This window comes from Chiroxiphia lanceolata, chromosome 6 (genome assembly GCF_009829145.1).
Source record: "Chiroxiphia lanceolata isolate bChiLan1 chromosome 6, bChiLan1.pri, whole genome shotgun sequence".
Taxonomy (NCBI): domain Eukaryota; kingdom Metazoa; phylum Chordata; class Aves; order Passeriformes; family Pipridae; genus Chiroxiphia; species Chiroxiphia lanceolata.
In genome coordinates this window covers 47,183,304-47,211,272 of record NC_045642.1, presented here as the reverse complement: position 1 = coordinate 47,211,272, position 27,969 = coordinate 47,183,304, and the positions used below count along the sequence as shown (strand labels likewise).

Here is a 27,969-nt window from a genome sequence, read left to right as displayed (position 1 = left end):
AGAAGTCTTTCTCCATACTAAAGTTATCTCTGTTCTAACTTGCACTTATTTATGAAGGAATAGTAAATATGGTCTTTCATCTTCTTTCATGCCTTGAATTTTCTTTTTACCTTTAAATTATTATTTCATACTTTGCTCTGATAAGAATTTAATGCAGCCCATATTCCCTCCCTGTGAAAAGACTCAGAGTGTTAACTAACTATGCAGTGTGAAGTAGCAATATTTCTTCTTATATCTGGACTTGATTTTCTGTTGTAAAGGTTTCACATTTCATAAAATCTAGATGTATGATGCTGAATTTGAGTGATCCAGGCATATGACAGACTTCTTTAACAGAGAAATTTTTCATCATCTATTTTTCTTTTGTCATTTTTTTTCCCATAAGTACTTTACAGGTTTCTAAGAGTAAAGGAAGTAACTGGAACATCTCAGAACACAGTTTGTAGTTGCAGTATAATTTGCATTATACTGTGTACAAATACTTTGTTATGTGATATGACATCAATCTATAAATATACTGAAATTAGGGAGGATGAAGAAATAAAGCTAAGAAAATGTTATTTTATTTGAATAACTGTAGTTCAAAATATACAGCGTAAAAACAAATCATATTTTATCGTTCTTAGAAAACACAGTCATTATTTTGAATCAAATTCATCACTCAAGAGCAGGAGCAGAGGTGAAATTAAAAGTGCTTTGTACTAAGAAGGAATATGAAAAACAAGCTAACCTGTTGCTTTATGTGTGATATTAGTTTGTTACACTGCCTACTGGATTAAATCATCTGGATGTCATTGAATCTATATATAGAATTTATTTTTGAATTAATTGTTCCTCTTAACAGTCAAGCTTACAGGTTTCTCATCACTGCCGCAAATGCTGTATCTACAGAATCAATAACCAATGCTCCTGCAAATTACTAGGAATAGTTGCATCATTTTAATAAATAAAGCTCATTTGTTTGTATGTTTCTTTGTATATGAACAGTTGAACATAATGTGGAAGATATGTTGCAGATACTTGTTAAATCTAACCATCTGAGATTTCCTTATTAAATCTGCACTATTCAGAACAGTGGAACATAAATTATGGCTCTTACTCTTGCATTTGCATGGTCATGGTTTACTGCCAAGTAAGCATTGATCAATATCTCATATCTGCTGATATAAGAGTGAATGGGCAGGTGCACCTGGAGTTTTTTGCAAATTATTACAAAAATAGGAAAAATTAGGGTCTACTGAAGGCATGTGGGAACAGGAATGAGTATCCTAAGTATTTAGATTAATCAGATAAGCCTTTATTCAGTAAAAATTACTGCAGAGAAGATGGAAGCACCTTAAGAACATAGTTTGAAAAAGCTAAGAATATTTTATAAGTGGTCAATCATTTTAAAACAAGCCTTTGCATTAACCCCATGGACTGTTGAAGAATTTTTAGAGAACCTGGCATGTTAAAGGATTTTGGGTTTTGTTTTTCTCCTTTGACAGAGGTATTCCTTTTAAAGATGAATACAAATCTGAGTTAAGTAGGATAGGGTATAGATATTTAGAAGATTCTAAAGTTTTCCCTATGCATTAGCAGGTTGGAAGGTACTGTGTTAGTATGGAATGGGTGACGGACAGCCTTCTCTTATTCACAGTTCTTTATTTCAGACCACCAGTTAGTAGGGCATTGCCACAGCCAGAGAAGCTTCAGACAAATAACGTGGGGAAAAAAAAGAGACCTATAGAGGTAAGAAAAGCATTGATCTCCTCTTTCTCTCCTTTTAGGATTTTGTTTGCCAGAACATGTGTCTGTGGACACATTAAATGATTGTTGTATGTTAAATACATCAAAGATGGGAATAGTGACTAGTGGGTAAATAGCAGAAAAAGTGGGAGAGCCTGTATTTCTTTTTCTTGCAAATTAAATGGACTACAACTTAATTCTTAGTAATCATAAAATCTTTGAAATGTCTGTAGAAATCAATATGTGCTGTGTAGATGACTGGATTGTTAAAAGGTGTATTATCGCTAATAAAACTAAACATTTTTTATTCCAAACTTTTTTTAATTTACTCTAAAACTTCATTTAAAATTCATCATTGATAAAAATTTTAAAAATAATTCTAAAAATTCTATTAATGATGCCTTTAGCTTGGGAACCTGTTTTTTCATTACATGGCAATTGCAAATAAATGTACTCACTTTTGATTACTCTGAAGTGGAAATTTCATCTAACCTTGGAAAATGCAGTTCTTTATACCAACTCAAATATTGTCAATGTTATAAAATGTTTGTTGTAGCATAATAAGCAGCCTTTTGACATCAGTGTTCTAGAAGTTTTAGGCTGTAATTCAACTTTCTCAATTGCCAGCTGGAATTACATTGTGGACCAGTGTTTGTCATTCCTTGTTTCTTAGTGTCCTCCTCATTAAAAGAGTTATGCTCTTCACTGCTATTTGTTTATTTATGTGCATGTGTATGAGTATCTCTTTCTGTGCATATATACATATGTGTGCATATACACACATAAATAGTCTGCAGCATCCACCAGACAAATATGAAAGGGTGAGATGACTGTGTATGACAGGAATGAGCAGCAATGTAAACTGACAGGGAAGGCACAATCTCAATTTCTGTTGGTTTGAGACATCGTTAAACTCCTTTTCATTTACTACATAAGGACATAATTAAAAATTAAATCTTACAAAAGATTGTAAGGTTCATAATTGCTTTAAGGTTTTGAGTATCTAATAGATGTGGATATCTTTTTTAGGACCTAATTTTGGAGCTGGTGTTTGGGTATCGAGGCAAGGACTGCAGAAACAATGTGCACTATTTGAATGATGGTGCTGATGTAATATATCATACCGCGTCTGTTGGCATCTTGTACAATGTGGCAACAGGTAGGAGAAAATTCTGAGGGAAAATACTTCTTCACATACATGAAGTTACAGTTTATGAAGTAGCTAATATGCTTTAAATAACTATGTGAAAGAATTATTATTTGTTGCTGAAAAATTCAGTCTGTAGAGATGATTCATAATATCTGCATAAGCAAATTAAATATCTTGAAATGTTCCTGGTGACTAAACTTTGAAGGAAGTAAGATTTTATTATTTTGATATTAGTTTTTTGAAATTTGCGTGTTAAAATGATTACAGAAACTAGAAGAGCTTAACAACAGGGTCCCTGTACTTTAATTTTTTTTTCTAAAATAAGTTAATATTTTTATTTATTTGCTTTACTTTTCAGTCAGCTGTATCACATACATTCATTCCCATTAACCAATTTAGTTTAGATAACTTAGTCCTTTTTTGAGTAACACAATGCCATTTGTTTCTGTGATATTTGAGCAACTTGATGTAGAAAACTTGAAGGAGTAGTTTGGAGTTATTGAGTGCTGTGTGTTAAAGTAGAGATAAAAAATTAGGAGTTTCTGTTTTCTGATTTTAAGCTCCAAAATGCAACATCACCATAATCCTCTTTTCTAACAAATATTATAAAATTTTCAAATAGTGACCGTGTCTATGTGTGTGAAAGTGTTTTAATTAAAGTTGACCTCTTTTTTTTTTTTTTCTTTTTAGGCTCTCAGTCTTTTTACCAGGAACACAATGATGATATTTTGTGCCTCACTGTTAATCAGCACCCCAAGTTTACCAACATAGTGGCAACTGGCCAAGTAGGTATGTTTGTATTTTTGTAAAAAGAATGAACATAAGAGCATGCAATTAGGGCTTTGTAAGTTCATGATAAATCACAAAAATATTTGATTATGCTATCTCCGTTTGTATGAGTGTTACTCAGTTACCTGTCCTCTTTACGTATTTTTTTTGAATGTAATTTAATAAAGCTGACAAAAAATATTGAGGCATGAAAGACGATTAAATTTATCTTTTGTCTGGAGTATTATCAAAACTATTTTTTCTAAAATCTTAAGCCCCATGAAATTAGTCTGTTTTTATTGAATGGTCAGCTTGTCTTAGGCCTTCCAAAGTGTCATAGCCTGTCCAAGGAAGCTGAATCCAGCTAACCTTGATTTCTATATGGATTAAAGCCAGAATTCTTCAAATATGTCACACTATGTAGGTTTTATCTCATCAAGCAGATTTATAATATATATTTGGTGGTTTAATACTACATATTTTTAACATTCCTGGCAGAACCAAAACCCTAATGGTGTTTCCCTACAGATAAATTTAAACATAGAGGGAAAATGTATATATGTTTAATAGTGCCATTAAAACTGATCTAAGAACTAAGCAGGTTAAAAAAAAAGAAAAGAAAAAGCAAGAACCACACTGTGCATCTGCATAGCTGACAGAAACTGCTGTTTCTAAATTTTGTAGAATAGGGAGCTTTGTAGTCCTACAATCTGGTTGCGGTTGTTTGTCAGCAGATTCAAACCCACGTTGTTTTCTTAAGTGCATAGAATACAGAAAACCCCCTTATTGCATCTTAGTCAAAATAGCTTATTATTTATGTAGGTGTATTTTAGATGTTTCATCTAAATACAGTCAGTTTTTCACAGTTTATTACCTGCTTTCCTGTGTCTTTTGGATTTTTAGGTGCATGTCTCATTAAAATTGACTCATTGATAATAGTAACTGCTTAGCTAAAATAGCTTCATGTCTTGGTGAGTTTTTTGCCTTACATAATTTTAAACAAATTGTTAATAGACATTATTTTAATGGAAAAAATTATCAGCAGATTTTTGCCTATGGTTTGATTGCAAAGAACATTTGAAGGAATTCCAGGCCTTTTATTGTCCTTAGGAACTTGATTTTTCAGCATATTTCTTAATCTGGCCCTGCTTGCCTTTCCGTACCGGAAGAATATGAAATTTCTTTTTCTTCAGTATTCATCTTACCCAAGAAAAACACAGGATTTAATGCCTTTTTTTGACTTCATAATCATTGCTACATCAACTAGCAGTAGAACAATTTTAACTGTTTTGTAATATGGATTAAGGCATACAAATCAGGGGGAGATAACACTTAAAAATTAGACCACACAATATATACTTTTAAGGAGGGAATTAAATCAGAAAAATGAGCGGGAAGCAAAATATCTTCAAACAATGCTTACTTTTACATTTTGAAACAATATTAAGGAGTACATACTCCTTAAAGAACGTGCTTAACTGCTGCCACTTTTCCTACTGTTACGATTGGCACAAACATAGCAATCTTCAAAAGATTTACTGACACATTATCTCAAGTATTTTTAAACTGTAATGCTAGGCAGAGTCTTGGTAATACTTTGCAGTACCTGAACCTTTAAAATCCTGATTTCTTAATGCTCTGTAGGAAATTATTGGGTGTATTAGCAATTTCTCAAGGTCAGACCCAAACTCTACTTCTTAGCAGAAAAGCAATCAGCATTTTTTTTTCCACTTAATTTGTTAAAATATTGATAACATGTAAAAAACCTTTTTCATTTACTTTGACAGAGACCTAACATACACCAAAAGTAGATTTTTGTGTTGTAACTCAAAATAGAAATCAAAATATATTCATTCTATCATTTGTTTCTGATGTGGCTTCCTTTTATCAGTAATTATTCATCTTTAACACTGAAAGCAGTATTGGTGCTGCTGCAATGCAGAGAGATAACATCAAGGTGTGTGTTAAGAAATTACACGAAATGTGGCGTATATTTTCTTTAGCACTTACCTTATTTCTGATCTAATTATCTTTCTGCTGCTTTTCCATTACAGGAGACTCAGCAGATATGTCAGGTAAGGGAAATAAAATTTTAACATCTTCAGGTCTAGTTAGCCTATCTAGTAGTACCCATCTGCAGCTTTATAGAATCATAAGTGATGTGAATTCATTTTTAGTTTATTAAAACCCTGTATCAGTCATATTACTGTCAGCACTGAATATTAACCACAACAACTCAGCAAACTGTAAATATAGAAACAATAAAAAATGTTAGAACACACTTAAAAACTACTTTTGTAGTTGTATATTCCCTTCTTGCTGCTTAGTGATTAGTGAGTTCTAATACATACTGCTACTGTAGCATTCCTGTGTATGCTTGCAGATTTTGCAGACATGTTGGGGCTGACAATTAATGTTTGCTTTAGACATTCAATTGAGTATAATTTTAATATGCATTTTTAAAGTAAATTTCATTGAGGAGGCCTAGGTGACTGAGTGAAAAAACCAATCACCTTTCACATTTGTGTACAATTGTCATGCAGTTACCACCACTGATCCAAAATGTTGTTATGATGCCAGCTTAATTTTTTCCTGTATCATTTTGGGTCTTTGACAGTTTGACAGTCTTGACTGAGCTATTTTTAATTAACATGTTGTTTTTTCAACTGCAATCTTAAAAATTCATCACCATTGTGTGTGAATGAGTTCATTGTTGAGCAGCCATAATCATCTTGTGAAGAATCTTCAGAGATGCATAAATGTGTGTTCATGTGTACTAGAAACTATAATAATCTTCATGTGGACCTAAAGCTTGTTCTGTGAAGAACAGATGTACAATGACATCTTTAATGTGTGTTGACTTCTTTTAAATATGCCAAATTGTGCTTGCTCTAAGGATGGGAGGAAGAATATAGGTACCTTTTCCCACACTTTTAAACTGTATAAAAAAAAATCAGTGATTATATGGCTATTTATATCAAAGAACATCTTTAGTCCTGCATATGGTGCCTGGACACTTTCCCTGTCTCACTTGCCTTCTTTCTGCTGCAACTTCAGTTTGAGCTTGTATATATAACTAAATTCTGTTGTTGTTGCTTGAAACAAACCCTCTTACTTTTTTCTTCTTTGTGGAACCATTAGTCTGGAATCCAAGCTGCTGCCTGCCTTCATTTAAAAGTTGAATAGTTTCACTTAAAATTTATCCGTGGCTATTTGGCAACTTTCTTACCAAAAACTTTTGCTTTTCTAGTTCCAATTTTCAGTTGTCTATAGTGATGCAGGGGTTCTTGAAGCAGTAATGTTTGTAATAGGAAACTCAGTTTGCCTTTCCAGCCTAATAACTTGGTGTAGATTTGCTTCGCTGAAGATATTTTTTGTCCTTCCAGCCCATGGTAACTTTATCTAACTGCTCCCAGAAGTAGCTGACATCTTAGAAAATCTCTCCTATGAGAGTGTTGAGTACTCCAAAGCAGGATGCAGTGTCAGGACAGAGACATTCAGAAGAAGACCATCAAGTAGGAGGACCCCAGAGTCCATGTCCTCTCTCCTGCAAATCTTGCTCTGAAAGATTTTGTCAGTTCTTATTCAGGAAATCTAGGAGAAATTTTCTGTCTGCCACCCAAAAGAAAAATTTTGGCCAAGGTTATAGGGTAGGTACAGAGGTCAAGGACAATACAGAGTTTCACCAAGGGGAGTGCTGAAGAGAAAAAAACTGTTCAGAGCCATAATAAAGCTTTCTCTTCCCTCAGCTTCCCGTAAGGACAGCAAGGAGTTTGCTGAAAATTTTGGGACGTGCCAGTTGTTGTCAACCCCTGCCCTTTCTGTTTTAATGGCATGTCCATACTATGCTGTAGTACCTTTCAAGAGGTAATGGTAAAACCATATTACTAGCATGAGGGGAAATTCCAATGAGAAAGAAAAGAAATTAGGAAGATTTTTCTAAAGACTGGTTTGGAAGAAGTATGGGATTATGTTCAAGAACTGAGTTTCATGGGGCTAAAATTTTGCCTAGTTCCTGTGCTTACTGTTTCCCATCACATGCGTGCCTTCTAGGGCCTACATTTTTAGCTGATTAAAAAAACAAAGGTTGAAGCTGAAATAGAATTTAGTTTATGTGAATCTGTGTCTATGACAAGAACCTATGACCTCCAGACTCTGCAGTCAAATTTACTAGAGATCAGAAGTAAAGAATTTTGATAATCTTACTGTCCTGGAAATGCCCTAGATACTGTTCAGAGTTTGCAAACTATGTGTGGATTGCAAGGTCTTTTGAGAAGGCATTACCTTTGGGAAAAAACTAGCTGTCATTATGGTAGAAATCGTCACATACTTTAGTAGCATGGAAAGACAGTTTTTACTGCAAAGAGCTTGCAGTCCAAACAATGCAAACTAAACATCCTAATTCTTGTACATCAGCAAGCAGGATGATGATTCAGCTGACACTCTCCTAAGAGGGCATACATTTCAGACAGATGGCCATTTTGTAGAAAGAAGATTTTGGCCTTGCACTAATTTCTCTGTAACTATCAGTTGTCTAAAAGACCCACATAGAAATTACATTCTTGATAAGTTGGTCGATATTTATGAAGTTTTTTGAGTTAGCATGCTGATCTAAGTTTTACTAGGAGAAGAACAGGAGAAGACAGCTGACTGTCAGAGCTTCCTCTGTGCTTCACAAGTCCCATAACAGGTTAAGCAAAGTTTTCATCTCCGGTAATATAATGAGGCCAACTTGTTTGTTCTGTCTGGTGATCCTGTTTACCATAAATTGGTTTCCAAAGGAGGCCAAAATCTCCTTTCTTTTCTTTCTTTTTTTCCTTGCCTGATCACAACAACTGTATTTGTCTTACTAAAAAATATTAACTGTTTAACTTATAAGCAAGTTATTAGACATTTCCAAAATGTATACCGATGATATGTTTTTATATTCGTGTAGCTACAGCTCCTTCTATCCATGTGTGGGATGCAATGAACAAGCAGACACTGTCAGTGCTGCGGTGCTACCATTCAAAGGGCGTTTGCTCCGTCAGTTTCAGTGCCACTGGCAAACTGCTACTGTCCGTAGGGCTGGATCCTGAGCATACCATTACCATTTGGAAGTGGCAGGAAGGTAGGAAAGCGATTGTTTTTGTAGAATGTGTTTATATTTTCAGAGGTATGTTGGCTTGAGTCAAGAGCAATTGTAACATTAAAATATCAGAAGATCAAAAATTATTACAATAAATGCTGTGCACTGTGCTCTGTACAACAAGAGCTAAATAAATGTCTGATTACTGACTAGGTTGTTATAAAATTATTCCCCAGAATTGCAAATTGCAGAAATGTGGTACCACTGCAGCTCCTCTATGCATCTTATGTAGTTGGTGTCTTAAGCTATACTACATGTTTTCAGGTCGGCTTTGATCTGTGTTCAGGATTCAGGCTAAAGCGATTTGGTGAGCTGCTTTCTCATCTTCTTTCTGTCTGACAAAGCCATGCCCAGATTATGAATCTGATTCTCTGGTCTTAGGGGTTTACTTCTTCTCTCTTTGAGGATTTCTGTTGATCGACTAGTAACTCTCAGAAGTTTAAAGATCAGCTATCAAGTTAGTAGAAAATGATCTTTCACAGCTTGTCTAGTGACATCTAATGATGCTTTAGAGATGGACACAATGTCAGGTTTATGTTTATACAATCTTAGGTAAGATGAAGCATTCACTGCCTTTTCAGTCAGAACATGCCTATGCTCATTCTTAAGAGTTGATACAGGTTTAAAATGGCAGCTAAGGATCCTGATTGAGGAATCTTCATATGGGTTAAAATGATTTTAACATTTTTTAATTGGAAATGTGTATTTTTCTCAGCTAGTTCAAAATGTTCATTTTCTTTCTGCCAGGTGCCAAAATTGCCAGCCGAGCTGGACATAACCAGCGTATATTTGTAGCAGAATTCAGACCAGATTCAGATACCCAGTTTGTTTCTGTGGGAGTAAAACATGTGAGGTTCTGGACACTGGCTGGAAGAGCTCTTCTCAGTAAAAAAGGGCTGCTGAGCTCCATAGAAGATGCCCGCATGCAGACGATGCTATCTGTAGCTTTTGGAGCGGTATGTACTTCAACTACTTGAAAATGCATACAAACAAAAATGTTTTTATCCTTCTGCCTTTATTCAGTTTAGTGAGACTTTTCTAACCTGCTAATGAGTATCTCAGTTGTTTTTTTAAACTCAGTTTAGCATTTCTAATACTTGCCTGCTAATTAGAACTAATACCAGCTTTCTTTAGAACAGAAAAGAAAAGAAGATTATAGATTTGTATTTTTTCAAGAGAAACAAATATAGGTGCTTTGGACTGGTAATACACTGCTTGGTATTTAATCCAGGTAAAACAAAACTGAGTCTAGACTGCAGGAACCAAACAGTAGAAATGAGGCTAATTTTATGCCCATCCGGAGGTGATTCTATTATAATCTGTATGTGTTGCTGCTCATGGGTGATCAGAGAGCTGCGTTGCCCTGGGGCATTTGTTAACGTCTGTGACTGTTAGACACTGTTAGACAACCACAGTAGGGTTTTGTTTTGCTTTGGGGTGTTCTTGACATGTGCAGACCTTGTTGCTAAGTTCCGTGGCACTGCTGTTTCAGGAGTTGCTCTGTATGAGCAGCACTCATCTCTTCAGCTGGGCAGAAAGCCACAGATTTCGTTTGGGAAGTGGTGCTTCACATTCCTTGCGTGCAATACTGTCCTGTTTGGTGATCTGCCTGTTTGATCCAGACTGAATTTACACCATCAATTGTGCTTTTTGAAACTGTAACTGGCCTGTGGTTTCATTTTTTCATAATGCTGTCTCTTTTCCAGAGGAGTGTCTGTCTGATTTAAAAGAGAGTCTTATAAAGAAACAAGATATTTTTCAAATAACTGTTACTGATGCACAGCCCAGGCATTAGTAAAGGGTTTGGGAAACCTCTGTAAACTTTCTTATCGAGAGGCAGATTCTTAGGGTGAGAATCAGGCTGTATGCTAAATGGCCTGGGGTTTGGTTTGACGTTGTTTGAGGATGCAGAATTTGCAGGGGTTTTGTGAAATGCTGTGCAAACTGAATAAAGCAAAACCCAGTGTGTTCTCCGTATTTCATGTAGGGAGCAGTTCTGGGAGTGCTCTTGGTTTGGTCTCAGAAGGAGCTAGTTCACATGTCCCTAAACGGAAGCTGGAAATGGCCTAACAGATATGCTGAGAGGACAGAGTATCTGCTCTCACGTTCATTTTCAATTCCTCTTTTATTTTATTAGATACACACACACACACGCACACACACACTCTCCTTTAAAAAAAGGATGTACAACATCAACCCACTTCAGTTAAGGAAAGTGTTCATGCCACATCTGTACATGCATAATGATACTCCGTAATACTACATATGATGCTGAATTTGAGGATTGTTCATGTAAGTTACTAAAACAGTTTTGCTCAATAACGGGTTCCTCTTGGTTTTAAGTGTATCCTAATAAATTGCAATTCAAATTATTTTTGTTACCTTTCAAGAACAGGAAGCAGAAGTAAAGAAGAACAGGCAGATTTTAGTTTTAAGTTAAACTCTTCTTCTTAAACTAATGGATACTGTAATCCAGTGAGTATGTTCACAAAAATTACTGCAAGTGTAATGTACATAGCAAGGGGATGAAAATTGCCTGTTTGTGTGAAATGTCAATATTTACTGTGATTTTCTACTGTTTTACTACACGTTGCACACTTGATGGGCTGAAAGTACAGATAACCACATGGCTGAAGCTTAAGTCATTGCATTTCTTCTTGCAGTGCAGAGCCTGTTAGCTACAAGAAAGCATATTTCAGACTTCAAGAAGGAATGTAGTACCTCACTGTTGTATCTCTAGAGGTTCTTATTGCTCCTTCGACAGCTTCCTCTTCTACAGCAGCAAATAAAAGCAATTTAGCCTAAATGCAAATGGTGATGATCTTTATTTCTGAATGTTTTTCTTCCTGCCTTACTAAGAATCAGATGATGAGTTTATTTTTCCCCTTTTCAGAATAACTTGACATTTACAGGTACTATCAGTGGAGATGTTTGTGTTTGGAAAGATCATGTGTTGGTACGAATTGTGGCCAAAGCTCACAATGGACCTGTTTTCACAATGTACACCACATTAAGAGATGGTTTGATTGTTACAGGAGGCAAAGAAAGGCCGTGAGTCTTCCTTCCTCTTTTTTTTTCTGCATGCATATGTACTCTTTGAAAATGGTTTAGATTCATCCCATCTAACACTAGGCAGCTGAGACACCAGAGCTAGAAGAGTAGTCCCTTTCGGATCCCTGACCAGGTATTAGGAAAAGAGTAGCCACCATGACCAAAGTGCAGGTGACCCCACATGAGCTCCAACTACCTATTTTTTCCCATTGATTATAAGAGGAAGCTTAGAGTTGCTAGGATCTTGTAAAACTCCAGCCCCTGACAAGGGTGCCATGCTTAATTACCTAAAGCCAAGGGGCATGAATCAGAATCTAAATGCTGTACAAGTAGTTCTTCATAATTTTAACTTCTAGATAACAGTCATTTTTCTGAAGCATATGTGAAGCTTTTTTAGGCCTTTATGCTGACTTTACACTATTTTGTTTAAAAATAATAGGCAAGTGTAAAATAAATTATGTGAATGGGTTATTAGTAATATTGCATTATCAATTATACTGCATTACATCAGTCAGGTGATGCTTTTCCTAGTACAAATACAAAGTAATCAAAGTTGTAACACAGGCAGCCAATATTGTGGAACATTTTATTTTGTGTCTGTTAGGGGAGATTTTTTTCTCTGTGGAAAACACATAAGACATGTTCCAGCTCAACTGGAAATGCCAGATTTATAACTGATTCAGTAAACATTATCTCCTTTTCAGAAACTTTTTTATTTGAATGTGTTCTTTACTGAAATACCAGTGTTTTTGCAAGTGAGTGGGAAATACTTAGTGTTTTCATAATTAATACTTATTAGTTGGGTAATCTTGTGCAATTAATGTGTATTTTTTCTGCTGTATCCTTGTCATTTATTTCACAGCAGTGAAAACAGTGAAATTTTCACAAAAGTAAAAATCTTTTTGTCATTTATTTCACAGAAGTAAAATACATATCTTTCCTGCTTTCCTCAATTATATATTGATAATTTTTCAACTTGTTCTGCAAAGTAGTACAGTAAGAACATGGAATCAGTATGTCTAGCTTAGCTAGGAGGCTCAGCATATTAATATCAAGTTCAGTAAAAACAAATGAAAAATGCCTCATTTGCAATATATTACATTAAATAACATAGTTCTTTCATATATTAATTGTCTTTTTTGTGCCAGCCATTATACTCATGGTTGTTCCTGATGTCTTCATAGCTCAAAGGAAGGTGGAGCAGTTAAGCTATGGGATCAAGAGCTAAAAAGATGTCGTGCCTTCAGACTAGAGACAGGACAAATGACAGACTGTGTTCGCTCTGTTTGTAGAGGCAAGGTAAAGAAAGCCTTCTGTCTGTAAAATAAAGCTTATAATTTGTAGGTTCTTCTGTAAATATCGGATAAATGACTTCTGCTTTCTCTTATAATTACTATTTGAAATTAAAGGTTAAGTTAGAAGGTGTCTACAATGGATATTGCAGCAGAAGAACATCTACTTCGTGAGATCTCAGTCTTACTTAGGATAATATTCATATATATTTTTATTAAAGACTAATTAATTATTTCTTTTCTATTTTCACACTTTGGATATCAAATATCAAGTATCATATTACAAGCAATAACTCAACTACCATTATGATTTCTATACAGCTTTGTACTTCAATAAATCAGAGGAGTTTAAAAAATAAAATAACTTTGATTATTTAACAAGTCAATTTAAGCAAACTTTCTTGACAGAACAATAGCTCTAGATTATATCTTTATTACTGTTCATCATGAGTGGTTAATATATTACATCAGAGATAATTCCTTCACTATTGTTCAAGGGGAAAATTCTCGTTGGGACAAGAAATGCTGAAATAATTGAAGTTGGAGAGAAAAATGCTGCATGTAACATTCTAATTAATGGTCATATGGATGGACCAATCTGGGGCCTAGCCACGCATCCATCCAGAGATTTTTTCCTTTCTGCTGCAGAAGATGGCACAGTAAGACTCTGGGATATTGTTGAAAAGGTAGGTAGTTGTTTAGTAGTGTTGCAGACTTGAAACTTGGTTTTTAATGTATTCTGAGAATAATCCATCTGATACTGTTATCATGTTAACAAACTATTAGTGTAAGGTGCTTTTAAAATATGGACAAATAATAACAGTTACTATTTTGGGATTTTATTTCTTCACAGAAGATGCTAAACAAAGTCAGCTTAGGACATGCAGCTCGTACTGTTTGTTACAGCCCAGAAGGTGATATGGTAGCTATTGGCATGAAAAATGGAGAATTTATTATCTTACTTGTGACCTCTCTAAAAATTTGGGGGAAAAAAAGAGACAGAAGATCAGCGATTCAAGATATCAGGTCAGAAAATATAATCCCTTTGCCTATTGCAGTATGCTAGAAATCTCTAATATTTTGAGTTTTAAAAATACTGTTTTGTGTTCTAAGGAGCATTGCAATGGTATTTCAGAGAGCTGGAATCAATGAGAGAATTGTGGAGTTTTTGTGATTACTCTGATACCAAGAATAAAAAGGAAGGAGGAGGTACCTGAAGATAAGAGAGAGCTATTGGTCAAAAAGGCTGATGGAATGGGCACCAGTGTTGGGTGGTGTTCCTCGGTGGCTGGCATTGGGGTTGTTGTTGTTTAACATCTTTGTTGGCAGCGTGGACAGTAGTGTTGAGTGCACCCTCAGCACTTTTGCCAATGACACCGAGCTGTGTGGTGTGTTTGGCACACTCGAGGTAAGAGACAATGTGCAGGAGGTAAAATGAGATCAGAAATTTAGAGATGAAGATGGGATTGTGAGAGATAATGGAAATGTCTGTTTGTCAGTTTGCTCTTTGTTGTGTCTGTTAGAAAGGAGTTAGAAGTCAAATTTGCCTATTTCTTGAGTGGAGGACAAGACGCTTCTTCTCTGAGATAAATTGGTCACGATCAGATTAGGAAAGCTTTTGGAGAGCTAAGTGAGATGAGAGAGAAATATGAGCAAACAGGGACCTTGCAGGAGTTAGGGGGTGGTTGGAATCAGAAAGCTGTCCGAAGGTACTTTCAGAGAGAACAGAAATAAAGAAACTGCCCTAGTAACACAGAAGGGGCTGTGAGGAATTTTTTCAACTCAGGAAGCTACTGAAGACTAGAAAGGAAAACTGGAGGAAAAAACCCACTGTGTGAAGACAGAAGGTCTGATTTCACATCTTTTCAGTACATTTCATATAGAAGCTCTGGCTTTTCTTCATTTTCACCATTTAATTTTTCTAGCTCATAACCTTTTTAGTATCTGAGAGTCAAAGTCATCAGGGGCATGTCACAAGTTGTGTTGGACCATTGAGATGGTCATGACATCAGGTAATGGACAGAAGTATTCAAGAGATGTTCCCAGTTCGCTTATATGTGTCATCTGTACCAAAATTATTGCCACCTTTGACTGGATATGCATTCCCTGAAAATTTCATTTAAAAAGTTATTGTGCTTAGCAGACTAAATACTCTGCCTCTCTCTAGTTCTGGATAGCAGATACTTGAAATGCAAATTTACCTGTACTCCTCAAATGTTAGAATCTGCTGTAAGTGCCAACCTGTGTTTATCTGTTCAGGTTTAGCCCAGATTCTCGATACTTAGCAGTCGGTTCCAGTGAGAATGCAGTGGATTTTTATGATCTGACTTTGGGTCCCACACTAAATCGAATCAGCTATTGCAAAGATATCCCAAGTTTTGTGATCCAGATGGACTTCTCTGCCGATAGCTCTTATCTCCAGGTACCAATCATTAATTGTTCAAGGTACTGAATGAAAAACCTACAACATGTTCTGCAGGTGTTCTCCTTTGACTACTTCTAAATTTTGTAACTAAATGTTGGTAATATGTTGCTGTCACTAGACTGTTACTTTGTTGTAGTGATAAGTGGATGCCTTAAATTTTGAATAGTATTCCTGGAGATTAAATACAAGAAATAAGCATAGAAATGAGAAACAGGATTCAAAATTACTGTGCCTCCCTGCTTTATTTATCTCTGATGCTGATGGACCATCTTAAAAGAGGAAAGAGTACAGTCTGTCATTGTGCAGGCCCAGGCAGGGCCCTGGACTCTGACCAATACACTCTGACCAGGGTAATGCCAACGATGGCATTACAAGTCATTTTAGTGGTAGCCTTTGTGGAGTGGCGCCAAAATCATGGTGTTGCAACTCCCAACCATAGGAGGGCTCAAGAAAGTTCTTAAAATCAAAATAAATTCTGTATAGTTTGCTTTCTATATTTTACTCACATCTGAAAGGAGAAGTAAGCTTCTCTCATCATCAAATCAACATTTACAGGCTGAGAGGAATGCTTTTGCATGCATCAGTTTTAAAGATAGGAATTTATTTTGCCTTATTTGAGTGTACACACACACTAGCACACAATATATAGAGAGAATTAATATGTGCAGAATGTGAGATGTTTCAATTGGTTTTTATTAATTAGAGATTTAAATGTTAAGATATCTTATGCTTTCTCACTGTTGCTTTATGCCTGTATGGATTTTTGAGAATTTTCAATTCATTGACCAAGTTTTCTTAATAGCTAAGTTACTTTATGGAGTAAGAAAATGCTTTTCAAAACCCTTTAGATTTATACTTTCATCTTTTGAAACAAGTTAATCTGTTCTAAATTCTCTGTGGTCATCTCAAAGGTCTCTACGGGGTCTTACAAAAGGCAAGTGTATGAAGTGCCTTCAGGAAAACAGCTTGTGGACCAAGCTGTGATTGACAGAATAACATGGGCTACTTGGACAAGGTAAATGAGTCACATATTTACACCTGTTAAAACACTTGTAACTCCCAGGAGAAACACCTACTGTTTAAAAGCGTATTTTATCCCTTCATTCAGTCACATATTTTCTTTTAACACACCCATCTACTCCAGCAACAGAGCAGCAGTACAGCAAAAGGCAGTGCACAGCACATTCCCTCATCAGACATGAGCTGGGGGACAGTGAGGACATCCGATAAAAACTGAGCTCTCACAAAGTGCCTTTCTACTCTCTGGCTATCTCTAGCTCCTTTGGTGCAACTCTTGCAACCTCAGTAGTTTTTTCATTGCACTGTGCAAATTTTCTGGAATAATGCACTATTTGCTTCAAAATAGTGATGAGAGTACATATCAAAACCCGAAAAGACAGTACACAGCTGGGGTAATTCAAGTTTATTTATAGTATGAGACTAATTGTAACTGTATAATAAAGTTGCTATTAACATTTGCAAATTAAAAGGCATGCAAAAGTACTTTTAAATGCATTAAAATTATTATATTTCTTTCAAGATATTACATGAAGAATGATACCATATTTTATTTTTAATTAAAATTTAAATAATTTGTTTTCTATTTATGCAAATCTGATTTTTTTTTTGTACCTCATTTCAGTCTCCTTTGCCTGCTTTCAGTAATTGTCCTCTAATTATCACCCTCAGACAAAAATTGAGAATAAATACCTGAAAGTTTTCCACATATGAACCACTTTAAACAATAATAATCCTGACTTTGCTGCAAGATGTAACTAAAACTGTAAGCATTGAAAGGGCTCTGAAAGACTCATTTTCTAGATTTCTGTTTTTTCTTTGGGTAATAAGTTTTGTCACCTCTTTGATACGAAAACAAGAAACTGGTATTTTCTGATCCAATTCAGTGTGCCTGATGTAAATCATGCCTTTTTGAATGTAGTGTACTGTGCTCTGAATTGAGGGGAAGGAATCACAGAAAATTCCCAAATCATTCACCTGTTAACAAATGCTTGTTTCTGTGCATTCTTGGAAGTATGCATATACATGGTAAGCAGAGCTGAATAAAAGCCTTTTTATAAGGCTTTGCAAAGGCAATTTTCTGGAATCTTAAAATAATTAAATCTTCAGTGGATATGAAAATGTTACAGAATCAACAGAGCATAGTTATAAGTTATAATGAGAATATACAATTTTTTACTTTCCAAAAACTGGAACTTATTCATCTAATGCTTTTGCTGTGACGTTCTATTTCTGTTGTCCTTTCTTTCTTCTTTTTTTCTTTTTTTCTTTTTTTTTTTTTTGTGAATGCCTCACTGGACAATATTAGTACTATTGATTTCACTTCTGCTTCTTAGTGTTGCCATGTGCTACAACATTTTGGGAATTATATCACTGAATCAGTTTCAGAAGCAATTATAGAATGATACAAAAATTAATTACAGAATAAAACTTATAGAAGTCATGTATGTGTGAGAATAAAATGTCAAAATTTCATTTTTATGGAACTGGTTACTGTATGCGAGCAGCTTTCTATTTTGTTACTCTATTGTTTTTGCTGTGGTTTTCAAAAGAATCTCTTTGCTGTTCTTTTTCAGTGTTCTAGGGGATGAAGTAATTGGAATCTGGTCCAGGCATGCTGAAAAAGCTGATGTAAACTGTGCTTGTGTCTCTCACTCGGGAATCAATCTTGTAACAGGCGATGATTTTGGCATGGTCAAACTGTTTGACTTTCCATGTCCTGAAAAATTTGTAAGAACTTGTTTTTGCACGTTTACAGCAACAAGTACTGTTGATATTATGGTCTTGTCTTGTTTCTGTAGAAGACATATGATTGAAATATTTTCTTCTCTAAATTTGTAGCTTTTTAATATAACTTTAGCTCCATAGTCTTGTAAGCATGTTTCACCTCAGAGTTTTCCTACCATTTTGAGCAAGAACTCTTGCTATAACCTCTTGTATATGCTGATATTGTCTGCCAGCCTGCATTAACATAGTGCCTTCATACTGAAAATCTCGAAGCCTTTAGTAGTTTCCTCATCTTTGATCCTTTTGACAGATGAGGAAGACAGCTGGTGATTTTAGTCCCATCTGTGTATCTCCATGGATGAAGGGTTTACATATTTTTTACCAATGCTGTCAGTTTGTTTCACTGTTTTTATAATTTTAATTTATAGTGTTCTTTTAATTTGCTTTCACTGTTAATTTTCAAGGTTAGAGATTGCACAGTTTAAACTGCTCACACGATTACAATTAATTTTTTTTTTCAGTGTTAGGAATTTTACACAAAATGTACAAGTTAATCATGTGACAAGATATATTTCATGGTATTGTGTCAGCTTGATCGTTGTTCCCAATTTGCAAGCACTCTCTCATTTGGTGACAACTCACTCTGCACTGCAGCTCAGTGGTAGTTCTCCTTCAGGAGATTTTTCACATTTGATAACCTATATAACTTCTGAATGATATAAATATGTGATTCAATAGAAAGGTAGATTAAAAACATGCATGCCTTGTTTGATTCAGGAGGGCACAGAATATTTAGACTGTCTCATTCTGTTGTTGTTTGGGGTTTTTTTCAGGCAAAACACAAACGATTTTTAGGTCACTCTGCCCACTTAACTAATATTCGATTTACAAGTGGAGATAGATACGTGGTCAGTGCCGGAGGGGACGACTGCAGGTATGTATCCTTTCCGTTACTGTCCAAAAGTACACAGCAGTAGAGATGGACAGTCCATAACAATGTAAAGTTCAAGTTCAGCCTTCAACTTTTTATCCATGTACTTGCTTTCCTGTTCGTGCATGAAGAGAAGGATATTTGTGACAAAATAAATAGCCCAAATGTTAATGCGAACAGTTAAGATTTAATAAGTTAAAACATTGGCATCTATATTCAGAGCATCATACTTTTAACTGAAATTTTTCTTTTGGCTGTGTTAGCCATTTCTTTTAACAACATTGTAGTCTGCTGTATTTCATATTTAATATCTGCTTGAAAACACAGCTTATTTGTTTGGAAATGTGTGCATATGCCTCATTGAGAGAGACATGGAGACCTGCAAGAGGACACTGCATGAAGTACCAGGCATGAAATACCCAGGATTGCAATGTGACGTTCTACTGTGCCCTGCATGTGTAAGAAATGGTGCTGCCCCAAGACACAGAGCACTCTGTCTCTGAAAGACAGGTACCTAGAGTCTGCCAGAAGGATGGACTGTCACAGATATGCTGAGGCTGCTAGATTTGCTTCAGTATCAGATAATCTGGGTTTGTATTCCACTCACTGCCAGATGTTGAAAATGGAATATGTGGATAAAAGGAAAAAGTGAATTGTTAATCAATGTACAGTATCACAGCAAGTTCCTGGGGTTTTAATTAAGTGATGCTATTTCTGACCTAGTGCTGTACATTGATCTATTTTCAGCATGAATGTTTTTCCTTTAAGTTTTAAGGTCCAAATAGCATAGATAAAAAGAGTATTCCATATTTTATTACTGAAAGAGACAATATATCAACTCTCAAATAAATAGTATTTTAATAAATGTTTATTATAATGGAAATTATATTTCTATGGCTGGTCAAAAGGAAACATCATCTGGTGAAGCAGAAAATAACAGAGCTGATTCCTTAGGACTGAAATATTTCTGTATTTAGAGGCCTGGGTCACAGTCGTGTCTGGTGAAAGCCGTTGGATATGCATGATCTTCATGGCTAATTTAGTGTTTTTGTTGCACTTAAACATTAAATTAGTTCTGTGAGCAAAAATAGATTTGCTCACTTTGCGAGTGCCTTTCCCACTACCTAAAAGTCTAACTCCAGTTTTTGCCTTGTGAATAAAAGTATTCTCAGTGGAAGAGAGATTATTGCTGTGTTACTTGACTGGGCTGTTAGCCTCCATACTGGAAATGAGGACTAGGGTGAGGATTTTGTAGTCTTCTTAATCAATAAAGCTTCGGATGTCACCAGTGGCAAAAATAGAATTTCATAGCAATATGAATTCATTTTATTTTCTCAGCATCATAAGGGAGATTCAGAGAGAATATAAACTTTCCAAGCATTATATTTTGTACATTTGATCTTTTTAACAGAGTTAGGACTATCTGGGAGAGGTCTCTACTCAGATTTCTCTTCTGATTGTAAAAAATGTCCAATCATATGCTTCTTTAAATGGGCCTGCTGTCATCTCTAGCATTTATTCTATCCTGTAACATAACTGAGACTTTAAGTTGGAAAAACATTTCAGTGATAAAAAAAACTGAACAAAGCTATGTTTTGGGTACAAGTGAGGAAGATTTCATCAGCTGTTTGTCTAAATCATGTCACAAAGATGCATTACAGACAGTTAATTTTCATGCAACATACCAGAGAACAAAGTCACTAATTATCAGCACTGCTCTCATCATGGCATTCTGCTGTGAACGTAAAGCTCTCTTTCTCTGTGTAAGCCAGCATTGCTTTGGCAGTGGCACTTGTTTAGGTCTGTCAGTAGGCTTTGGTATTATTCATCTCTTGCAATTTTTTGTGCCAGATACAAGTAAAAAAGAAACAAACCTCATCTCTTCTTCTGAGCATCTTGTGTGCATGGTGGTTACAGAGAGAATGGGAGGGCTTGCAGGTAGAAAAGAAGGAAAAAAGTTACTGAGCCAAACCTCTGTGCTCTCCTACATCCCAAAAGGCTTGTTATGTTCTATACAAAGTTAGTTACCCAACTGTTTTAGGTAATATATTTTATATATCAAGATATAACAAATATTTATTTTAAAGAAGTTTATGAACTAAACAGTTATCAGGTTTCTCAGCATGAGATGGTTCTTAGCAAAGTCTTGCCAGTCATGCAGCTGCTATTCTACAGGAGCAAACACTGTGTGGATTTGGTCATGAGTGTACAGGGAGATCTTGCTGGTAACATTTTTTACTTTACGGGAATTATGTATGAGAATTGAGATTAGACCTAATCTATCTCATAACCTTGTTTCCTGCCTGCCTGTTTTATATGAAAATTAGTCTCTGGCATTTAAATCTTATCTATACCAGAGGAATAGGTTGCAGTGTGCTATTCTATGGCTGTGATTCTGTCCCTTATTAAACGCGTCTCTGCAGGACTTCTTGACTTGAAGTAAGATTTATCCTGCCTCTATTTTAAAGTTGCCTTGGATCATAATGGATGACTGTTAAGAGCTCCTTCATAGTCTGTCCTACTCAGACTGCCAGATCAAAGTCCGTATTTTTCTGTCTCTGAGTTTTCCCCTCAAAATCCTACACTTAATGAGCTCTTCCACAGGCCTTCACCCAAAGAAGGAGGTATGTGGATCAAGAAGGTTTGTTTCTGAGATCCCCGTCACTGGTCCTCTTTTCTCCCTCCCCCTACCCTCTTCATTAATGCTGTGCCTGTGCACTGATAATTTGTCCATTGGTGCTTTTGCCCTGAAGAATCCCCAAGGCCACACCAGAGGTGAAAGACGAGCAAGAATTGGGCAGGTGAATTGCAGCAGGGCTGCCCTGGGAGCTGCAAGGCTGATGGGGTGAGCCTCCAGATCTTGTGCTTTTCCACTCTCTTCCAAACCTCACTGCTACTGTAAAGGGCTGGGATGGGAGCTGGAAGCTGAGGAGCTCTTAAAAAACTAAACTACCAGCATTGTTCCTCCTATTGCAGCCCGTATTGGTAGCTAGTATTTTCCCTGGCAAAACCGCTCAGTGGTTTGCCAGGTAAAATGGGATCAGCCGGCTGGGAACGATCACAAATATTGAGGAGAGGAGTGAGTAGAGCCTCAGTTGCAGTTTTCTTCCTGAGGACAGTTTGGAGCATATTTTGTAGGTGCTGAAGAGAAGAGCTGGCTATAAGCATGATCAAAGTTGGCAGCTTTGTGGGTTTTTTTTGGTCTTCTTGTCTGTGATGGTGCTTTGCTACTGTGCCTCATTTGCTGTTTACATTAAATGCTACTGTAGTAACTCGCTCGTTGTTGCCACCTGTGCTTGAAGCGTGTGTATGTGGGAACAGGCAGTGGGAGCTCAAGGCTGGCTGCTCCACATAAAAGGCAGAGGATGACAGAACCCTGAAGGATAGGTCAGGGAAGAAGCTGGAATGTGGAGGGAGTAGTGACAAATGTTAATTTGGAAGCATCAGAGAGAACTGTGGGCAGGAGGGCTCTGCCTGAAGCTGAAGAAAACCTCTTCTGTGGTTATACAACATCAGGGAAGGGGAGGCGAAAGTTCTTTTATAATTAAATCACTCATAGTGGATAATTTTGTCCTGTAGCTTGTTTTTTTTGGTTAGCGGCAAACATACATCTTTGGGATCTTTAGTCATCAATATTGTTAGTAATAAAAGAAATTAACTAGAAAACTAATTCAATAAAAATAAAATGGCGTTTCACTTAAAAAAATAAATGTGCCCTTGAAAGCTGTAAGTGTACTTAAAAAAAAAAGAGAAAGAGGAAAATCCAGCTCCTACGACCAAGCAAAATTAAACACGTTTAGAACTGAAAGTTGCCATAGTGCAGGAACTGAGGAATATAGTTGAAAATTAGGTCAGAGAGAGCAAATTAGCCAAATATGTCAAATCATTTAGACTTGAAATCCTAATTTATTTTTTTTTATTCTCAAGGAGGCAGTCGTCATATATGACTTTCTGATTTTGCTAGGGAAAGCAAGAGATGGTGTAAAACTAAAATAAGGAAAGGATTTCAGAAAATTAAGCCTATTTTATCACTTGTTGACAGCTGAAGGAAAGCACACAGTCAGAGCAACTTCTGACTTTGCTCTATATCGGTGTTTCAGTGTTAGCAAGATTCACTGCAGCATAACTGAACTTCATGCAAGTCCAGGTTAATGCTGACCTACCATCAGAAAGCAGGCACACTGCAGATGGGTTATCTCAGTCTAGAAACTAGACTGAAATAAAGGACTTCAATACCAAGAGCAGGACTTTGAGAGCATTCAGGAGTGGCGTAGTTTAAAACCATGACCCACTTCTTTCAGCTGCTGCCTAAACCACTCCAGCCCCACTGTTTGCCAAGACACACAGTGCCCTTCAACAAGCCCTGAGCACCTGTCTGTGCAGCACCTCACCTGCTCTCTGGGTTGCACCAACAGTGCTCGAGTCTCCACATGCACATGGGGGTGACTCCAAAGCCGGGCACTGGAGTCCCGTGTTGGACTTGCTGTGCCTGGTGTAGTGGTGTGACAAGCAAAGGATCTCGGCTTCAAATGCAGTGCTTTAAATGGGCAAGGTGACATGTTCCCTATCTCATTGTCAGCGACATGTGACAAGCCTTAATCCTTTAAGATTTTTCTATTTTAAATTCTGTTAGCGTAAGCTATAGACAGATGTTGTCTTGTCAGTGTTTTGGACACAGTGGAGCATCCTGTAGACTCTACAGAAAGGGAAGTAAGACTGCAAGTCACAAAATAAATTGCCACATCAGTGATGTAAATATCCCTAGTCGTATTGCATATGTATGGTTTTTTTGTTCTCACTGGTTTTTTATGCTTCCTTGCAATCTGCTCTGTTGTCCTAAATTTTTAGCACCATTTGATTTTTGCTCATGTGGATAGATCCATGTGCTTGCCAAAGCCTGCTGTCATTCTTTATACCAATCACTGTGGTGTGGTTAGACCAAGCCCATTTCTTTCACCATCCTCAGCTTCGCTCTTTAATTAACTTTGACTTCAGATTTCAACTCTGCATATCTCATTTTAGGGGGGAAAAAAAAGTAGTTTTAGGTGTATAATATGCATAAAAGCCACAATAGGTTTCCTTGCCAAAATAATTTGTAACTAAGAAGTGCTATGTGGGTTTTGTCCAGTCTACTTGACGCTAGATGGGGTAAATGCTTGCCATCCCTTTCTCAGTTTACTAACAGCAAACCAGTCATAACCTTGATACCTTCACCTGTTTTGTTTTGGGTTTGGGTTTTTTTGTTTGTTTTTGTTTGTTTGTTTGTTTGTTCAGGTTTTTTTATTGACTGTGAAACGAGCAATCCAACCCATTCAGTACTTCTTTGGAAAGAAGGAGGAAAAAAAGGATATCATGGAACATGTGTTCTCTTCCCCATCCTCAGTTTAAAACAACAACAAAAAGTGTAAGCACAGTCACAATAGGCAATTCTTATAATTTCCATGATACTTATAATTTCTGCTTCTTTTTTGAATTATGGAACATAAGGTGGAGGAAACAGTAACCGGAAACCAGAAATTGTTTGAGATGGAGAAAAGGCAAATGAAAGGAAAGCAGAGGAAGGAGCACTCATAAATAGGGAAAGGCAAGACCAAAGAATTGATATGGCTGGTGTTGGGTGGCAAACATCTTGTTTCAAATGGAAAATATTCAGTGGCTGCTTGGAAGTGCAAGGCCTGGAGAGCAGCAGACAGCTCAAGGAAAGGCTGCAGGCAACTTCGGTTGCTCTGTTTTTGGGATGATGCAGCCACTCGCATTCATTGCTCTCTCCACTCCCATTCCTGTGGGACACCTGTTTAGTGCTGAGGTTCAGCAGCTAATGCAGATCACCCACAGTGGCAGTGGATGCATGTTGGAACAAAGTAAGTACTTATAAAGATAAAAGTGCTCTGTACTGAGAGCTCAGGCAAAAGAGTTTAAGGATGTATTTTAAAATGCTACTCATCTTTCCACCTAAACCAAACACTGATTGTTTTAATAGGCCTCTTCTGAAATATGTTCTTTAAACAAAAAATATTAAACCGAAGAAATATTATACAGAAAACTCTTCATAACCAAGCTGTATCGATTACTGCCTCTCTTATTTCTTTCCCACTGAAACTTTATTCACCAGTTCTTGGTTCTGTTCCCAGGCATTCACAACACTTAAGAGGACAGACATCAAAGCCATGGGCTCTATTACATTTAACTCAAGATGTGACAGAGAGAGGTAACTGCAGAGGGCAATTCAGATCATATATGAGCTGAATTTTCCTTTGGTGATTCCTTGCCATGGGCCTCCATATACGAAGTCAGGTGAATGTAATGTAGGCCTACAAATATATCTGAGCAGAAATAAGTCAGTAGAGTTATTCTGGACCTTTACCAGTAGCAACTCTTCCTAAGAAGCACAAAATCTGTGCATGAATAGCTGGATTGATTTTGGGATGTGAGAGGCAGGATATTCTATACTTGGTGTTTTTGGATTTCTCTTCCATAAGCCAAAATACGAGTTTCCTGAGTTTCTGTTGCTGTTCATGAGATAACTCCAAGACCCTACAAAGTGATTTTGCCCTTAGCAACACATATCTATCTTGCTCAGTTTGGGCACAATGTCATGTGAGAGCTTATTGAAAAACAACAAACAAAAAACCCACAAAAACAAAAACAAACAAAACAAACAAAAAAAAACCAAACACAAAAAACCCCACAAAAAAACCTCAAACAAAACAAAACCAACAAACTTCAAATGTCTTTTGTGTTTAAAGATATCCCCCCAATTATTGTCATGGTTGTTCCAGTGATGTAAAGATGTGTGTGATTCACATCATTCTGCATTTGTAAAAATAATGGGGGAAAAGACGAGGGCTTAAGGAAAAAGATGTAGATTATTGAAACAGGCATTGCATTGGCAGGTTCTGAAGAAGGGCTGTAGGAGGGGGGTATTTTAGTTTCAGTCTTCTGCAGGATTATAAGCCTTTAAAGAAAACAAAAAAAAAACCTTTTCATGTAATATTCTCCAATTATTCATCCATTAGCTTTGGCTATTACTACTCTTCTTTCTTCCCACAGAAGCCCTTATCCCAACCCCCCCTGAGCTGCCAAATAGATATTTTTCCCAGTGGAGTGGCTGAGAGAGGTCGGCTTTTACCACAGCTTTGCTTTTTCTCGGGTGCTTTGCAATACAAAGCCAATACCAAGCATTATGTTGCTGAAAATTAATTTTCTATTAACTTAGTTGCAAATTCTTGCGACTGGGGAGGAGGGGGGGATCTTTCCATGCAGTGGAGCTGGAAGTGGTACTGCTGTAAATGCCACCATTTTTTCAACCACCAGTTGCACCCAGGACATGCTCTACAGTGTATTCTTTGGGAATCCAGTAAATACCCTTTCTAAGGAAACACCAAGCATGAACACAGGCACAAATTGCATGAAATAAAAATGGTTTCTTGTACTTTTGTGAAATGTTGGTGCTGTTGGGTAGTACTTTACACATTTCTGGTCTGTTTTTCCTTTACTTGCTACTGCGTACCATGGTGTTGTGGTTTCGGGTGCGAAATAGCTCGTTTGTTTGTTTGTTTTAAGATGTATCCGGTAATTATAAGCTTTGTTTCTCCTTTTTAGTTCAGTTATGGGTATATGGCATAGTATATTAAGCAATGGAAAAGCTGCATTACTGATTTGTGAAGAAAGTAAAGGCATTTTTAATGTAAAATTTCACATTAGAATATGCTCAAGACCACAACGGTAACTTGAAATAATGTAAAAAACTAACTAAATGCATTAGAACAGTTCCCTTAAAAAAAAACAAAACAAAAAACAAAACCCAACAAAACACTTTTAGCTTTGTGGCTTGATTTTAATTTACTATTTTTTAGCAGAGAAAAAGCAGCAGCTCCTTTTCTCACACTGAACACTGTGCAGTAGGTTATAACCCAGCACAGATGAAGTGCAGCCATGGAGGTGGTTCTGGTCTTCTGCTGCCCTTACAAATTATTGTCTCCTCATCTCACACAGAAAACAGCTTCATGGTGGCAGCTATTTCTGCAAGGGACAGCTAATGAAGGCATTGGGAAATGCTGTAAAAAAATGATGTTCTTTGCAGTCTTTCATCTCAAAATCCATTCCAATGCTTCCCACAATACCAGAGCGCTCTCCTCCTCCACTCCCCTGTCAGGTCACCTTAGGAAAGTATTTTACTGTAGGTCTTTAAGCTTAAAATCCAGTTGTCTGTTCAGATTTGTTGTTTCATTATGGAGTGTGTCAGATAATCCCTCTTGCTTTAACAAAAAAAAAAAAAAAAAAAAAAGGTATTTTAAAGTAGTCCAAAGGTCTGGTCATGTATTACTGTGATAAGGATCATGGGTTTAACTGTACTCCATTTTGGTTTCCACCATGAACATCTAATTCCTGTAACAATGTTATATGTTTATTTAAAGTATATATATATATATATATATATACACATATATATAAATTAAATGTCAGATTTTTGCATTAATTAAGATTTTTTTAAATTTGAATATGAACTTTGAGTACTTTATTTAAAAAAAAAATTTAAAAAATACTTTCCTGGAGTGTTAAGTTTCAGAATTCAAGACTATATTTGTCAAATTTAAGTTTAAAATATGTAGCTAACATTGTTTTCTGATACTGAATGTAAATATTTGTAAAAAGAAATTCTTTTGTATATTTTTGTGCAAATGTAGTTCCCCAAAAGATAAAAAAGATTTAATAAAAAAGTGCATTTATGTTACTGCTCAACATTTTTCA

At 36.3% G+C, this 27,969-nt stretch overlaps 1 protein-coding gene across 4 annotated transcripts in view; it reads left to right on the top strand.

Annotated features, from left to right (window-relative positions):
- Positions 1–26,911, top strand: part of EML5 (EMAP like 5) — a 113,698-nt gene extending 86,787 nt beyond the window's left edge. For 2 of the 4 annotated variants that reach the window (XM_032690972.1, XM_032690975.1), the window contains 15 exons: positions 1,653–1,731; positions 2,758–2,887; positions 3,569–3,667; positions 5,701–5,721; positions 8,583–8,756; positions 9,522–9,730; positions 11,668–11,825; positions 13,010–13,124; positions 13,615–13,803; positions 13,971–14,143; positions 15,377–15,539; positions 16,454–16,557; positions 18,137–18,290; positions 19,121–19,221; positions 19,546–26,911. In XM_032690972.1, the coding sequence (XP_032546863.1) occupies positions 1,653–1,731; positions 2,758–2,887; positions 3,569–3,667; positions 5,701–5,721; positions 8,583–8,756; positions 9,522–9,730; positions 11,668–11,825; positions 13,010–13,124; positions 13,615–13,803; positions 13,971–14,143; positions 15,377–15,539; positions 16,454–16,557; positions 18,137–18,290; positions 19,121–19,221; positions 19,546–19,582 (1,906 nt within the window). In that variant the 3' untranslated portion in view covers positions 19,583–26,911. The remainder of the gene's footprint in view (positions 1–1,652; positions 1,732–2,757; positions 2,888–3,568; positions 3,668–5,700; positions 5,722–8,582; positions 8,757–9,521; positions 9,731–11,667; positions 11,826–13,009; positions 13,125–13,614; positions 13,804–13,970; positions 14,144–15,376; positions 15,540–16,453; positions 16,558–18,136; positions 18,291–19,120; positions 19,222–19,545) is intronic. The other 2 variants (XM_032690976.1, XM_032690974.1) reach the window with 1 other exon arrangement.
- Positions 26,912–27,969: the final 1,058 nt, after the last annotated feature.